This window comes from Octopus bimaculoides, chromosome 3 (genome assembly GCF_046866305.1).
Source record: "Octopus bimaculoides isolate indiv1 chromosome 3, ASM4686630v1, whole genome shotgun sequence".
In the NCBI taxonomy this organism is placed as follows: Eukaryota; Metazoa; Mollusca; class Cephalopoda; order Octopoda; family Octopodidae; genus Octopus; species Octopus bimaculoides.
Window position 1 is genome coordinate 8,836,161 of NC_142930.1, and position 17,669 is coordinate 8,853,829.

General features: G+C 35.1%; 1 protein-coding gene across 2 annotated transcripts in view; it reads left to right on the plus strand.

Annotated features, from left to right (window-relative positions):
- LOC106883662 (acetylcholinesterase) overlaps positions 1-17,669 on the plus strand; it is a 179,503-nt gene that overhangs the window by 88,289 nt on the left and 73,545 nt on the right. For both annotated transcript variants that reach the window (XM_052966651.2, XM_052966652.2), the window contains exon 2: positions 10,252-11,831. In XM_052966651.2, the coding sequence (XP_052822611.1) occupies positions 10,297-11,831 (1,535 nt within the window). In that variant the 5' untranslated portion in view covers positions 10,252-10,296. The remainder of the gene's footprint in view (positions 1-10,251; positions 11,832-17,669) is intronic.

The following is a 17,669-nucleotide window of genomic DNA, read 5'->3' on the forward strand; positions in this document are numbered from 1 at the left end:
TGAACTATGTGTGTATATGCGTATATGCGTATATGTGTATCTGTGTATATGCGTAGACTATGTGTGTATATGCGTATCTTTTTATGTTCGCATGTATGTAAGTATTCACGCACTATCACACACATGCGCGCGCACACACATACGCACGCGCACGCACACACACACGCATACACACACTCACACACACATGATTCAAACTCACAAACACTCACGCGCATGTATGGAAGTGGATCTCTACGGTTTGGTTGATGGTTCTTTCCATTGTTGAATTAAAGTAACGGTCTTCAGATTGAATTTAACTCGTAGGTGGCTGAATGTTCCTTAATGTAATTCGAAAGCGAATCAATGCGTTAACATGTAACAAGGCTGTCCCTTTGATAACATGTACAATCCATCCAATGAACTTCCACACAGATTCTGTTTACATAATTTCACTCACAAGACTTGGGTCGACTCAACGCGAGGTAAAAGACTCTTGCTCAATTTGCCACGCCACCAGAGATTCATGATTGCGAAACAAACTTATCAACTATTCTGCCAGTACGTTTGTATGTGTTTCTGTGTATGTGTACATGTTTCAGTCTTTCCTTCTGTTTATGCATCCCTCAATCTTTCTAAGACTAGATACGATTATAGATAGACAGATAGATAGATAGATAGATAGACAGACAGACAGACAGACAGACAGACAGACAGACAGACAGACAGACAGACAGACAAACAGACAGACAGACAGACAGACAGACAGACAGACAGACAGACAGACAGACAGACAGACAGACAGACAGACTGTGATAGTGATAGTTAAAATAGTGGTCTTGATATCAGTGAAACTTCAATTGTTAAAGCAACGTATGTTGTCTTCCTGCTTGTGTTAACGGAAATAGAAACTATACTTCTAATCTCACAGATTGATTGGATCGATAAGAAGGCATAGAATGGATGCTTGTAACATTCAAACTAGAATTGATCTAACTTTGGATGCAATCAATAACAAGTTAGAGTATAAATTTAAAAGAGGGTCGGCATGCTTTAATTGACAGGAGAATCATTACGCTTCAGTTATCAAACAATTTTTGTATTTCGATTATCAAAGATGTGAGTAAATTGAGTTTCTTTTGTCAGAAAATAAGTCGAAATTGCGGATATTTATTAATCTGTATTCGGCATAATTATTTTCTTTTTTTAAATTTAAGAAAATAAAGTGGCCAAGTCTCTGTCAGATGATCGTTAGGTTTTCGAAACAATTAACTTTATGATTCAATTCAAGCAGCTTTCTATAGTAATATCAATAGGAAAGCGTGCAATAATGATGAACGGTCTTCATATTATAAAATTAATAATGAAACCGTTAGTATTACAAGAGAAAGTGAGAAATGAAATGTTTATCCAATTAATTAGTAAACTGTAATTCGTAAATACGACCCCCAAAGAAAAGCCTATAACAAGCTGTTTTTTGCATTAATCTCTGTAGGGATTTTTTGTTTTTGTTTTTTTTTTGTTTCCTTTTGTTTTCTTTTTCTTTTTTGTTTGTTTTTGTCTTTGTTTTTTAAGGAGATTGTAAGTTGCAACCAAAATATATGTAGTATTACATATATTACGGTAAACAGATATGACAATTTTCATATGTGATAAAGCGGTAATGATATTTTGAAATACTGAAGTTTAGTAAGTAACAGCGCTACATTGAAACAGCTAAAGCGTCATTAACGTTGTCGTCTTTTAAAACTTCTCCTTTTGTTGAATTAAGTATATAAGAGGTCTTACTTTTAACTGGGGCTCTCAACGAATAACAATCAAATAAAGTCATTAGCAAAGGATATTCTCAAAGAACCAATCCAAACATTTATTGCTTCAGTTTATCTTCTATTCATCAAAGCTTATCAAACGATGAGTCCTTCCAAATAATACGTTTCATGAGCTTCCAAATATACATTGTTTCGTTTCTTATTGAACTGAAGCCCCTGTTATTATATTTGATCTTATAAGTCTTTTCTATCTCAGTAATTGCACCTGTTTCTAGTTACTTTCAGTGACAAATGAAATTGATACTTTCAGAGATAAAAGTGGAGCAATATGAATGTAGTCACAGGGATAAGAGATAAGAGAAAAGCGTGTAGTTAAACGATGATTATTACGAAGTCTTAGACTATACACCTGTCTAAGAGAGGAATATATACTCTTTGAATAAGAGTTCCCTTATATATTAATAAGTAACTAATCCATCTTGATAACCGCCTGATTCTCACCAACTAATATATTTTAACTACTTTCAACACCAATTATGTGAACTAGCCTTTGTTATATCATGCCAACTCAAATATTTTTCGTGTTCTTCAGAATATGATCTTTCGTATATGAAAAATGGTTCCTTCTACCTTTATTTTTCCCGAATCTTCTTTCTAAACTTGAACACTCGAATGTTCATCGTCTCTTTGTATTCCATCGTCAGTTACTAAACTTCACTGTTTTAAAATATTCTTCACTAACTTATTTTACACCTAATTCCATATATCTGTTTCTTAAGGAATTCAGAGCGAGTCCCATCATTGTAGCAACGAATAATAAACATTAGGAACAACAACAGACAAAGAGTTTGAAGATATATGTTGAAATATCAGAGAAGTTTCGATCAAAGCTACAACATATCTTCGCTGTGATGATAATATACAGCGATTTCAATCGAATCTTTGATTCAATGACAAGAGGATTTCTTCGTATATTTCTTATAACAGATTAGCAAGAAGAGTTTCCATTAAAAGGCTTAACAAAAATATTGCTACAGAGCTGACAAGAAAAGTTATTTAATAAATCATATTGCTTTCCTTAGTCAAAATCCTATCGAATGTCAAAGGTCAATGAGTTGATAAATCACTTTCAAAAGACATTGATTTAAAGCTCTACTTGTATTCTTCAGCTTCTAGAAAGCTGATGCTTTCAGTAACTGCAGGAAATCTTTTAAGTGATATTGATGGCTTTCATGGTTGATTACACACTAAATGCACCACTTCAACACAACCGTGATCCTATTACAGCGTAGTTACAACTCTAAAGTTATTAGAAAAGCTACTTTCAGATTAATGACTTGCTCCGTTTCCATTTTCCCCTGTTTTGCTTGTTTGCTTCATAAGTTTCTTTACCCTGGCTATGCAATGATAGGTTTTCTTATTAGTTTCACCAATACCAATCATTGATATAAAACGCGGAGATATTGGCTAGAGTATTTTTACTACTAAACTCAGCGACACGATGTGTTCAAAACGTTTCCAAACAGTTGAAATTGAGTTCTAGGAAGAACTAATCCTCTTCTTTATTCGAATTTCATTTGGAGATGAAAATATAAAACTTGTTTACTAATAGACATAAAGCAATGATTCGATGGCGAATGATTTACTGTCATATGACATACAAGTAATACACACTCATGGAGAAATTCTGCAACACATAAATAAACCACATTCATGTACAGACGCACGCGCTACCTCACACACTCGCAACATATACGCACGCACGCACACATACTTGCGTGTGCACGCGCTAATCATGCTACTTTTGTAGGTTCATCTGTAGTGAAGAGTACATTAAACCGTCGGGATAGGGAAAAAAACAGATGTCATTAATATGTTTCGTAGGGTTCATTGCTGATTAATGGTTGCAGGAAAAAGATAGATAAGGTAAATCCAGATAGATATAAGAAGAGTGTAAAATTGTGCAAAGTACAAAATCTTGAGATAGAAAACAATGAATCTGATGAGATGAGAAAAGACAGATGTTTCTAGTGTATTTAGGTTTAAGAAATGAAGATACAAGTTTATTATGGCAAGATTTTTCTTCAAAACATATAAAGAACAACGCGATAGAAATATTAAGGAGATAACAGAAATTGCTAAAAGAGAGATAAAAGAAATGCTTCGGTGAAAGACGATAGAAAAGGCCAAATCTGTAGAAATTTACTTTTGTAAAACAATACATATGGAGGTGTAACCGACAGAATTAAGGTTCTAACCAGGAGGATCTTAATTTTATGAAGCTTCTTTTATATATATGTGTGTGTGTGTGTGAGTGTGTGTGTGTGAGTGTGTGTGTGTGTGTGTGTGTGTGTGTGTGTATGTGTGTGTGTGTGTGTGTGTGTGTCTGTGTGTGTGTGTGTGTGTGTGTGTGTGTGCCCAGCAGTCCAAAGATAACTGCCAGACGAACTGAGCGTTGCAACCCATTAAATTTAATTACGCTACTAGTATTATTAGATGTTGATGAACGTTCATACTATCATGTTTACTTTCCTTTCAAGTCAATAGGTTAGCTCGTTCATTACTACACACGTTAATGTATAGCTAGTCAAGAAAGCTTTACAGTATTAAGGATAAACAAATATTTATTATTTATAATTTGGGATACCAATTTTTTACACGTTATTTATATCTCTAATAATTATTTTATATAGAAAGTAATTATTCGAAAGAGGCTAGAAATGACACCATTACAGACGTTACACAAAAGCTGGCTAGATACTTAAATCTTTTGCGATATGACCGTCATCTTTTCTTTCTACTCAGGGTCGATCAAATAAGTGCCAGTCTAGTACGAGAGTCGAAGGCATCAACTAATTCCGCCTCCACAAAAAAGCAAAATTGTTTTAGTGTCTAATCGCAAATCAATAACTGGCTTTGTGTCTAAATTAGAAACTTATTCCTTTCTTCTTAAAATTTGAAGCGTTACGTTGAAGCAAACAACCTCTGGAACAGCTTGCTATTTAAAAACAAATGATAAAATGGGTAGGATCTACGAAAAGAAAATTTATTTTGTCTAAATGTAAATAAGAGCTCCATGAAAATATCCAGTTATTGAGACAAAGTGGTTAATCTTGGAGATTTAAAAATGTGATCCTGCTGGATGAGGATAAGTTGTAAGTAAAGTCAGATTGTCAAAAACAAGCTATTTTTAAGAAAGTAAATGATGATAGCTAGCGCAATTAAGCCCATTCTAAATGTGTGAATAGTTAAATGATAAATATGAATATATCAAATGTAAATAATGACTCAGACATAAGCGCAGGAGACAAAGCTAATAACGGATGCTTCTACTTTGTTGTGTCTTTTGTTTTCAGATTTAATCTGTTCTTATATAATCTAAGAAAATGCCTAGCTTAATCAGAAATTAATTACTGAGAGAATCAAAGTTTTATGGATAATTGAAGAATCTTCAACATAAACTAATGTTAAATACACACACACACACATACACACACACACACATACACACACACACACACACACATACATATATATATATATATATACAGAGCAGAGAGAGAGAAAGAGAGACCTCCTCTGAGATTCCTAAAATCTGTTATGACTCTAATTCATTTGTATACTAATTATCATCTTATTTTATTAGCAGTACCGCATCAATAAAGGACATCAGATTTCTAGGTATATAAACAACTAGTTTTACAAGTACTAATTTAATTGGCCACACAGGATTTTGAAAAAAGAGATTATGTGAAGTTTATGGTGTTCTTCTGCTAACCTGTGTAGTCCAAGTTCAATCCTAATCGTTTCAGTTGTGATTATTCCTCTTTAATTCAAGCAAAGTGTTGCTAAGACTACCTTATTAAATACATCCTTCCTTTTTTAAGGCAATAAGGTATGATTTTTAGGGTTCCTTGGCTACTATTAGTAACAGCTTACTTGACTTGTCGCATAGAGACTTCCTAAGTTGACACCTCAATCAGCAGCTGAGGGCCTGAAATACGTAATCTGATGAGAAATGTAACAAATAAGTCATTGATGCCAATGATAATAAAACGTAGATATTTCTGTGGCAGTGTACGTGAAATGTAAATCTTGCTAATGCTTGAAAAATACATGAGCATCACATTGGTATTAGGAGTGGCTGTGTGGTAAGTAGTTTGCTTACCAACTACATGGTCCCGTGTTTAATCCCACCGCGTGGCACCTTGGGCAAGTGTCTTCTACTATAAATTCGGGCCGACCAAAGCCTTGTGAGTGGAGTTGGTAGACGGAAACTGAAAGAAGTTCATTGTATATATGTGTGTGTGTGTGTTTGTCTCCCCAACATTGCTTGATGCTGGTGTGCTTACGTCCCCGTAACTTAGCAGTTCGGCAAAAGAGACCGATAGAATAAGTACTAGGTTTACAAAGAAGTCCTGGGGCGATTTGTTCGGCTAAATGCGGTGCTCTAGCATGGCCGCAGTCAAATGACTGAAACAAGTAAAAAAGAAAAAGAAATAAAAAGATATTTATAGTTAGCTTTCTCATACGCCTAACATTAAATATGATAACTTAATTCTTTTTGATGCGGGTGACATCTATGAATTAACTAAATTTCAAAACAATTTTGTTTTCTAAAAGCAGCAGATGCATAATCGTGCAAGTTTACTTAATGAGAGGGGGGTTTTTTTCACTTCGGAAAGTACAGTGGTGGTGGGGCTATATTTTGGTAATGGAATCAGAATAAAGGTAAAATGTCTAAGCGACTATTCGGCAAAGTCGTTAGAGCATTGAATAGAATTCCTCGCGACATATGGTCCGACTGTCTGCGCTCTGAGTTCAAATCCCTCCAAGGTCATTTTTTACCATTCATCCTTTCGGATTGATAAAAAAAAACGCATTAATCCAAGGTAGAAGAATGACAGAACAGTAGGAATGTTGTCTCGAATTCCTTGTGGAATTTGTTCCGATACTTCAAATCCTGCTGTACTCTACTTGGGTAGTAAACGTAAACCGGCGCCGAGCATAACCACTCCCACCATCCGACACCTCAAGTATTCACATATATAATACTAATACTGTATCTAGAAGTCCATTTATGTCCCTTGAAGATGTTCTCTGATGCAACATCCTACAGTGAGGAGTCATTTTCATATTTGTATGTGCACATTAAAATATATATATATATATATATATATATATATATCGTGGAGGCGCAATGGCCCAGTGGTGGTTAGGGCAGCGGACTCGCGGTCGGAGGATCGCGGTTTCGATTCCCAGACCGGGCGTTGTGTGTGCTTATTGAGCGAAAACACCTGAAGCGCCACGAGGCTCCAGCAGTGACCCCTGTTGTACTCTTTCGCCCCAACTTCCTCACACTTTCTTCCTGTTTCTGTTGTAGTCTTGTCACATTCTGTGTCACGCTGAATCTTCCCGAGAACTACGTTAAGGGTACACGTGTTTGTGGAGTGCTCAGCCACTTGCACGTTAATTCCACGAGCAGGCTGTTCCGTTGATCGGATCAACTGGAACCCTCGCCGTCCTAACCGACGGAGTACTACGACGATATATATATATATATATATGTGTGTGTGTGTGTGTGTGTGTGTGTGTGTGTGTGTGTGTGTGTGTGCGTTCTCTTTCTCGTTATAGTATTAGAGGAAACTTTTTGACCATATATGTCTGTATGTATTAATGAGTACATTTATTCTTATCGCGTTTCTGTACACACGATCGTTATCTAAGAAACTGGTACTCTTCGAGCAAAGACTTTTGTGATATTTATCCTGCAACGTCTCACAGACTCTCCCTTGTGAATCGCCATTAGAAATTCTGTGAACCAGTGATTCACCAATTGCAATATAATATAAAATAAATAAAACAAAAGTAAGCCATTGCTGAAGTTTCTCTCTGATAAAACGACGGTCATCTTTGAAAAATAAGTTGAATATTATACATTGTTTTTCATATAGTACATACAAACAAATCTCAAAAACAGTCGAGAGATTTATAACTGTTGTATAAAGCATTCTAATAAATAGTGCTGCCAGAAAATAATACTCACACGAAGAAAGAACATAATGTTTATTATCCACTTTGTAAAATATATAAATAATCAACAACCAGTGGAATGTTTATAGATTTTGTTTTTGATATAGCATGCCAAAAAGTTATATATCTTTATGTCTATATTTCTGAGAAAGTAGAGAACACTTATTCTCACGGCAGATAACATAAAACTGTCTTCGTATAAGCGAAACATGGAAGAGGAATTTTTCGCAAGATGACAACACTCTCTTTACATTTCATGATATGTTAGCTAACATTTTCCTCGACTCAAGCACAAAGTGATTTGGCATTTGATTTGAATGTTTAATCTAATTTAGAAAGTCAAATGGATGTCTTTTGCCTAAATATTGCGCCGTTTAACCTTCACTTTTGTGATAACGATCGTTGTGAAGTTTATTGTTTACATTAGAAACTGTTTAAAGTAATGAGTTTCTGCTTGGAACAGAATGTTCGTGTCCGTTTCCACTCTGCTTGTAACATACAATTAATATATTGATTACATTAAGCCTTTCAACGGATGAAATATTTATCTATATGCAAAACAATGTAATCAACATGTAAAGGTAATACAATAATTCTGATCACGACAACATCACAGTTTAATATATCTCTAGTCGAATGTCAGAGAACTTTACGCCTATTGAATATCTTTTATTTGATTTTGCGCCCCCTGTTTCTTTGTGTAGACTGCATTTAATTGCATGTTATAAATTTATGTCTATGTGAACTCACAGATAAACCCATGCATATAAATATATTGATTTCTAACTTGGCATAAGGCCACAGATTTGTAGGAAAGAGGTTTGTAGTCTCTTGAAGCGGTCCATATCTGTTATTCTATCTCAGAGGGATGCGAAGCAAGATGAACTACAGCATTAATAAAACTTGTATTGTGAGGGGATGTTAATAAATATTTTTGGTATGGTTCTCTACCGATTCTTGGCACTTACCATGTTAATAACTGTAATACATATTGGTACATATGCGCAAGTGCACACATACACATGTGTGTGTATGTGAGTGTATGTATGTATGAATGTCATTATTTAATTTATTTCAAGATTTCTTGCCAATAGAGAAAGATCCGGTTTCTAACCTAGATCCAAGGCTCCTTCATTAGGATTTTAACATCAACAACAGGATATTTTTGTATGTATGTATGTATGTATGTATGTATGTATCTATGTATGTACGAACACGTTTGCTACAGTATGCTAAGAAATAATTGATAAATCACATTGATATCACACCCTACCATCCTAAAAACTAAAAGTATGATTACATTGCATGATCCTGGATACCACCAAAAAGATTACATTACGGCAGCCGGAATATTTTTGACCTTAACTTTGCTTATCAGGGTTGACCAAGAGCTGAACAGATATTTGCGTGTAGGTGTACCTGATTCAGGTGATAGGAGCATTCCGTCGGTTACGACGAAGGTCCCAGCTGATACGATCAAAGAAACAGCTTGCTCGTGAGATTAACGCGCAAATGGCTGAGCACTCCACTGACGCGTACCCCTTTACATATTTTTCATGGAGATTCAGCCTGAAACAGAGTGTGACAAAGCTGGCCCTTTGAAATACAAGTACTATACAAGTACTGGAGCACGGTAAAATAAAGTGTCTTGCTCAAGGACACAACGCGCCGCCGGGAATCGAACTTGCGACCATACGATCGCGAATACCCTAACCACTAAGCCACACACCTTCACAATTCAGGTGATACTTTATATATATATATATATATATATATATATATATATGGATGTATATCTAAGACACCCATATTCATATATATATTCATATTAGATATATGGGTGTATATCTAATATGTATATATATGTGCGTGTGTGTGTATACATGCACACACGCACACATACATATATATATATATATATATAATACAAAGAATATATATACATGTATACACACATATATGTACATACTTACATCTACATGTGTATATACATGCATATCAGGGTACAGGACGTTAGAACAATAAACTACAGACAACGGAACGAACACATAGGAAAACGGAAAGCCACTTGGAATATCCCTTCATCAGCTGTCTCTATTCTATCTAGACATTTCGAAGACAAGACAGCTTAACGTACTCTAGAATAGTCTCTTCCTGAGTAGTGGATCAACCCACTACACAGAGTATATATATATATATATATATTGAAGGATAGATAGATAGATAGATAGATAGATAGATAGATAGATAGATAGATAGACTACTCATACGGTAAATATATACATTTTGTATATGGGTAGATTCAAAATTCATTTTTTCTATTTATATATTTCACATGCATATACGCGCGCGCGCGCACACACACACACACACACACACACACACACACACACACACACACATATACATACAACAAATGAATTTCAAGGCATTAATCTAATGTACTTTTTTGGTTTTTTTCTATTTGCAGGTGAGAAAAGCCAGGAAAGCATCTCAGCATCTGGATGACGCCATTATGGATTTAGGTCGCTATACAGACTTCCTGCTTGTTCTCGGAGTCTACATTTTGTGTTTGTTTATGAGGGCAGATGCTTCACAAGATCCCATAGTCACCACATCGAAAGGTAAAGTGCGAGGTTTTCGCAAAAATGTAGATGGAAAGCAAGTGGATGTATATTATGGCATTCCATTCGCTAAGCCACCACTCGGAAACCTTCGCTTTAGGCATCCACAACCCAATGAACCTTGGTCAGGGATTTTTAATGCAACTGTGAAACCGAATTCCTGCATGCAGGGATTTGACAAAATCTTCAAAAACTTCTCTGGAGAAAATGTTTGGCATGCCAATACACCTCGCTCAGAAGATTGCTTATATTTAAACGTTTATGTTCCCAAGGTAAAGAAACCAATCAAGAACAAAGCGGTGTTTGTTTGGATCTATGGAGGTGGCTTCTACAGTGGTACATCAACTTTAGATATATATGACCCATCATATTTAGTTCTTTTAAATGATGTGATTGTAGTTTCGATACAATATCGTGTTAGTGTTTTAGGATTTCTTGCATTAGGTATACCCGAAGCGCCTGGGAATACTGGAATGTTTGATCAGCTCATGGGTTTAGACTGGATACAACGTGAAATAAGAAATTTCGGTGGAAATCCTAGAAACGTTACATTATTTGGCGAAAGCGCCGGTGCTGCAAGTGTCGCTTTTCATTTAGTTTCTCCACTCAGTCGATCAAAGTTTGACAGAGCTATCTTACAAAGTGGAAGTTTAACATGTCCGTGGGCAGTTATAAGTAGAGAAGAGGCCTTCAGGCGAGCCAGGGTACTCGCTGAAAAATTCAAATGCTCTGCGGTGGATACAGCTTGGGATATTTATCAATGTCTAAAAGCACAACCAGCCAAAGATTTTCCAGACTATGTATGGTATGTCGTTGAAGGTATATCTCAATTCCCTTTCGTATTAGTCGTTGATGGAGCATTCCTTACTGAGGCTCCGGAAGTATCATTAGCCAAACACAATTTTAAAAGAGTGCCTATTTTAGTAGGATCTAATAAAAACGAAGGAACATATTTTCTTGCATATTTCCGTAAAGACATTTTTGATATAGAGACCAACGCTCTAATTAGCAAAGAAATATTTCGTGTACTTTCGGATATGTTGATTGAATACTACCCTCAATATCCAACGAGACTTAACTCCTTCGGGCGAGATGCGGTTTTATACCAGTATACAAATTGGGAGAATCCCGATGACAAAATATCTAACAGAAATAAACTTGACCAATTAGTTACTGACTATAATTTCCTCTGCCAAGTGAATCAATTGGCAGAAGCATACTCGAACGCGGGAGAAAAAGTTTATTATTATTACTTCACTCAAATTCCATCGCAGTCTCCATGGCCGAAATGGGTTGGTGCATATCACGCAGCAGAAATTGAATATATCTTCGGATCCCCCGTGGATCGTAGCAAAAACTTTTTAGACAATGAAGTCGAATTGAGTAAGAAAATGATGCGTTTTTGGACTAATTATGCAAAGACTGGGTAAGTACGGCAAATTACGTTCTCATATCGTTATTTTATTGGTTTTTTTTTTTTTTTTTTTTTTTGGTTTTTATTTAATAAACAATCTATTCTTGTTCCAGTAGAGCTTATATCGTACTTTTATAGTCTCAGCTAAAGTTTTGCTTGTTCTGATTTTTTTTTTTTTTTTTTTTTTTTTCACCTGTTTTTGTTTTTGTGTTGTAAGCGTAATTTCTAATTAAATCATAATTTTGTGAAATCTGTCGGTCTGTAACATAACTTCCTATTTGATTCGCAAATTCCCTCATCTCCTTTGCTTTGTCCCTCCCTCTGTGTGTATGTACATATATATATGTGTCTGTGTGTGTGTGTGCGTGTATATGTGTGTATGCATGTATGCATGCATGTGTGTGTGTATGTGCGTACATACACATACATATTCCTCAACAAGGTTGTTAAAGACATAAAACTATCACTTCAGAAAATAGAAAGTTTCGTCTTTTAAAAGCAGTTTATTACAAAATGGTAAGAAAAACTTGAATCTCCATTTTTAAATTTCTCTGAAGAAGACTTAATAATAAATATTCATTATTCTGTGTTAAATTTTAATAAGTTACTTTCTTTACAATAAGAAATACAATGTAGCTATCTACCAATCTGTCATTGTTTTAACTCGAATCTTCTCTCAATACACAAGAAACCTAAACGACTCACGGACACTATCCAGTTCAGTTTCCTCCAATTCATCATTTCAGAATGTAGTTAAAGGATTATTTTCTAACAGTCATTTTAGAATTAATTTTGTTGTTGAACCGTTTGTCATTAATGAAGAATGTACGCAAGAGGACCTCTGGGGCGCCCCAATTACAAAAATGTTAAATTCCTTAGAATTATTCTATACACACAACGTAGATTGTAAAAATGTCCTACCTGCTGTTTAGTATATATAAAACCAGCATATAGATATAAAAACAGCTAAGAACTAATATGTATTTTAATTTAGAATAAACACCAGGTCATGCACTAATTATAAATAATTTTTTTAATCAGTGAGGAGGGCGTCGAGCTGGAAGAATTGTCAGTGCGCTGAGCGAAATGCTTAGCAGTATTTCAGCCGTCGTTACGTTCTGAGTTCAAATTCCGCCAAGATCGACTTTACCTTTCATCCTTTCGGGGTCGATAAAATAAGTACCAGTTGTGTACTGAGTCGATATAATCGGCAATCCCTTCCTCCTAACCACTAAGCCACACACCTTCACAATTCAGGTGATACTTTATATATATATATATATATATATATATATATATATATATATATATATATATATATATATTTCATCTTGAAGTAATGTCAGTGTGCGTAATATTAGTTTGAGGCGGCTGGAGTTTGAAGTTGTGAACTCCTTTCCAGGGTTCTTCCAAGTCTCTAGTCTTTTTGTTGTTTGATTTGTTTGTTTTTTTTGTTTTGGTTTTCTTTTTGTAAGTTACGACCACATCATGAAATCAGGTCCGTTGGAGGCGCTTTCTGGTGTCACTAAGTGAAACACTTTTATTCTTTGTTACCTCAGTTCACTTAGACATTGGGAATACGTAATAGATTTTCTAAAAAAAACATCAGACGAGTTTTATCGCTCATTAATACATCTCTGATCACGAGAGAACTAGCATCAGACGTTAATATATTACATCTGTAAGATAGTGAGATAGTAGAATCGTTAACACGCCGGATAAAATGCCTAGCGGTATTTCGTCAGTTTTTACGTTGGGTTCTGACGCAGAGCATGGGTCACTCTGTATGTGTGTGCGCGCGCGTACGCGTGTGTGATCTTTGTATTTGGCCCTCTACTGCTTGGTATCCTGTATTGGCTCGGTTATATCCCGTACTGTAGCGGTTCGATAAACAGAGAAAATAAGAGAATGCGAACCAGACTTAAAATAAGCATTTGGGTCGATTTGCTCGACTAAATCCTTCACGGTGTTGTCCCAGCATGCCTGCTGTCCAATGACTGAAACAACAAAAGAAAAGAAAGAAAATAACGTATGTATATACATACATATATATATATATATATATATATATATATATATATATATATATATGTGTGTGTATATATATATATATATATATATATATATATATATATATATATATATATATATATATATATATATATATGGATCAAGACAGTTTGATTCAAACTATTTTGATCCATACATATAACTCCCAATAAATGTGTTGTGTACCCTTTTTTCGTTTCTCTACTCAGTTGTATATATATATATATATGTATATATATATATATATATATATATATATATATATATATATATATATATATATATATATATATTGCCATCCCGGCTTTATTGATATATATATATATACATATAATAAAGATAAAATGTTAATTTTACAGAGATTTCAACCCCAGTAAGTTTTCGAATCTCCATCTGACTCCTCTAAAATTGTTAGGAAGGGAAAAGAAAATAAAGAACAGTTAGATAGAATAGTCAAATAACTAAATCTTTATAAAACCATTCTTGTTTAAATTTACTATATTACTATTTCCTTTATTTAAGCTACATCTAATTTCATTTTAAATCAACTCATAAAATAACTAGTCGGATATCGTGAAGTTCGTAGGTCAATATTCAGTTAATAATCTACATCGAAATAATATATCATATCGCTAATTCGCACCGAACAACTGTTTTCTGTAATTGATAGACCTGAGATGCGATTCCATTTTCTTGGAGTTTCCAATAAACTCGCCTTTATATATTGTTCATGTATTCTACGCTCGATTTTGAAATTGTGGTGCTAATTATTCATATACTCAGAAAAAATTATTTATGAAGTTCATTTTATTTCTGAATCAAAAGAAGCCATAAGAGCAATGCATATATTTGATTGCGTTAGATTAAGCGATGGATTACTAATTCTCTTTCTCGTCCTCCATGTATGACGTTGGTTTATCACAGGTAACTCCGGGTAAAATTGAACATAACAACTAGAAGCCGAAATATCCGCCAAATTTACAGTTGTTAATTATACTATCTGCGATGTTTTCTGAGAACTAGGAGGACCTCGTAGTTTAGGGTTAAGTGTTTTAGACTTAAACTTGACATAGTGCTGGAAGTTGTACAATATGGCAGTTATAGACTTCAATATACGACAGAATAGAAACAGATAACGAAAACACATGATCGCATCGTAAGGGACTAGTAATTCTTTCTGATTTTTTTACACAAGGCAAGTAACTTTGAGGGGAGGGGAAGTTGATTACATCAACCTCAATGCTCAACTGGTACTTATTTATCGATCTTGAAAGGATGACAGTCAAAGTCGACCTCGATAGCATTTGAACTAAGAACAAAATGCCGGATTTATGCTGCTAAGCATTTTGTCTGGCATGCTAACAATTTTGCCGGTTCGCTACGTTATTAAGGGAACTAATAATACTAATTAACTCTATATCACCAACAGAACAGTTTTAGTAGAAATGAGTTAACGGCGGAAACTGTACATGGTGGATCGACCGTCTTGAAATAACAACCTCCAAATTACACTGTACCGTTTTAAATCTAGACAACTAGTCATAGACATTACAAGTCCATTTGTTTGAGGCTGTCTTGGATCTAAAAACAAATTCTTACTAGAAATTAAAGATGACTTTGTAGGTTTGTATGGGTTTTATTTCATAGCACGTTGATTCATCTTCAAGTTATTCCTCTACTTTCTGTTGAGATGTTAATATTAAGTCAGTTATGACGAAGCAATATTCTATTCTCTAGACACTAGAGAGCTGCTATTTTTGTTGCTGAAGAGGGGGGAAACTCTGTGTTTTCATCTAAGTTTAGCTCATTACAACTAGAATATACGAATGATGTTTGGAATAGTCGTTATGCTACGAGTAACGTATTTCACGTTTCTCAGCTGGTGACGTCAGTCACCTTAATACTCCGGTTCTGTTTTTAACCGTGCTGTCTAGTCGTATCATCTCACAATGTAAGAGTTACGCACACAAGTAAACAAGCTATAAATATCTGTGTACGTGCACATGTTTGATGTGGGGGCGTGTGTGTGTGTGTGTGGAGGCGTCAGTGTGTGTGTATGTGCGCGATATAGTTATCGTGCTTGGTCTTTTCATTTCAAGTAAAAAAAAAATACTTAAGAAAACCTATGATGAAAGGTGTTCTCGCTCAGGCGTTTTTGGACCACGTTATTCAATGCGTTCTTCCTTTGCTAAATATGTGATATGAGGAAGATTTGGCTACTTCTTAAATGTAGCACGTTTAGTGAATACATATAGAGTCTTCCTTCAGCTTGTCGTTCTTGTTGTTCTTGTAGGTGGTGGTGGTGGTGGTGGTGGTGGTGGTGCTGGTGCTGCTGCTGCTTCGAGAACATTAAATATATGTTAATATATGAATAACGACAATCGTTATTGTTGTTCAGTCCCGGGTTAATCAAAGCCGTTCTATCAGTGACCATCCTATCATTTTGAATATCTACGATTATATTATGCAATGTGTCCTTTCTGTTTTTAAGACAATAGACTGTAACTTGAGAAAATTTGGCTATTAGTTCCACAATGTAGGATGCCTCGTCAGCTAAACATAAGTGTATAGGTGTCACATAATGAACTCGGATATAGTCTTTTTACAAGGACTTGCTAATTTTTCATGAATGATTAAAGCTAGATTTATATTTATAATTTAAACATATTATCACGTAACCTAATATGCCGATGGCAATAAGAGCTGATGTTTCTAATAAAACTGCCAGCTACAATTATTGCAACGCACGCTTGTCTGTCCGAAGGAAAACATTTAGATATTAAGCTTGTCATGAGAATCTGTGTCCCTTGTTAATAAATAAATGGTACCTGTCTGTAGTTTCCGACAATGCGACAGGAGTAACATCACTCAGCAGTCAATACTGCATTTTATCTCTATGGAAAGAAATGAATGATAGTTAAGATGAGCTCTTGATAATCCTAACCAGATCTCATTTAAACTTCGCTGGGTAGTCCTTACATATACCAAAGAGCTTCTCTCTCTCTCTCTCTCTCTCTCTCTCTCTCTCTCTCTCTCTCTCTCTCTCTCTCTCTCTCTCTCTCTAGGGTCACCCTAAGTCAAGTAAAGACAGGATTTAAAATAGATAACCGGAGGTGAGGGATTACCAAGAGGTTCAACAGTACTAGACACACAAGCTTTAATAAAAGCCATTGACTCCTTGTACTTGTGTGCCCTTGTATACAAGTATTTATTTTATCCTGACAGGGTGTCTGTTCACCCTCCATGCACCAGGATGAGATACAAAGGAGATTTTACCAGTTTGGTCGCCAACTGCCCGACTGAAACAGTGTGTACTGCTTTACGTGATTATTAGTAGCATATCATTATGAATTGATTTAACCTCTTGTCAACATTTCCTTTATATTCAATGTGCTTAGGGAAGCCGGTGGTGAACCGTAGAGAGCCACGAATGAAATACACTGTGGTGTTTAAATAAGTGCCTTTACATCATAACCTCAAAACATTTCTCAGCTAGGGATTTCTTGATAAACAGTTCCTTTAGTTGTTCCACCTATAGCATTCTAGATATTTTTTTACGCTTGTTGTGAATATATATTGGTATGTCACTGTCACTAATTTAGGTGTCGTTAGAGTAAAAAGAAAAAGGTGTGACAAAATGACCGAGGAAAACAAATAGTTGGAATGTATGATAGTGAAAATGTTACAATTTTATTAATCTTTTAAGTATATAAGACAAAGATGGAACGCTTCAATATTTTTTTTTTATCGTACGAGTCAAAAATCTATTATATGAAATAACAGAATTGTGTCACTTAAAGA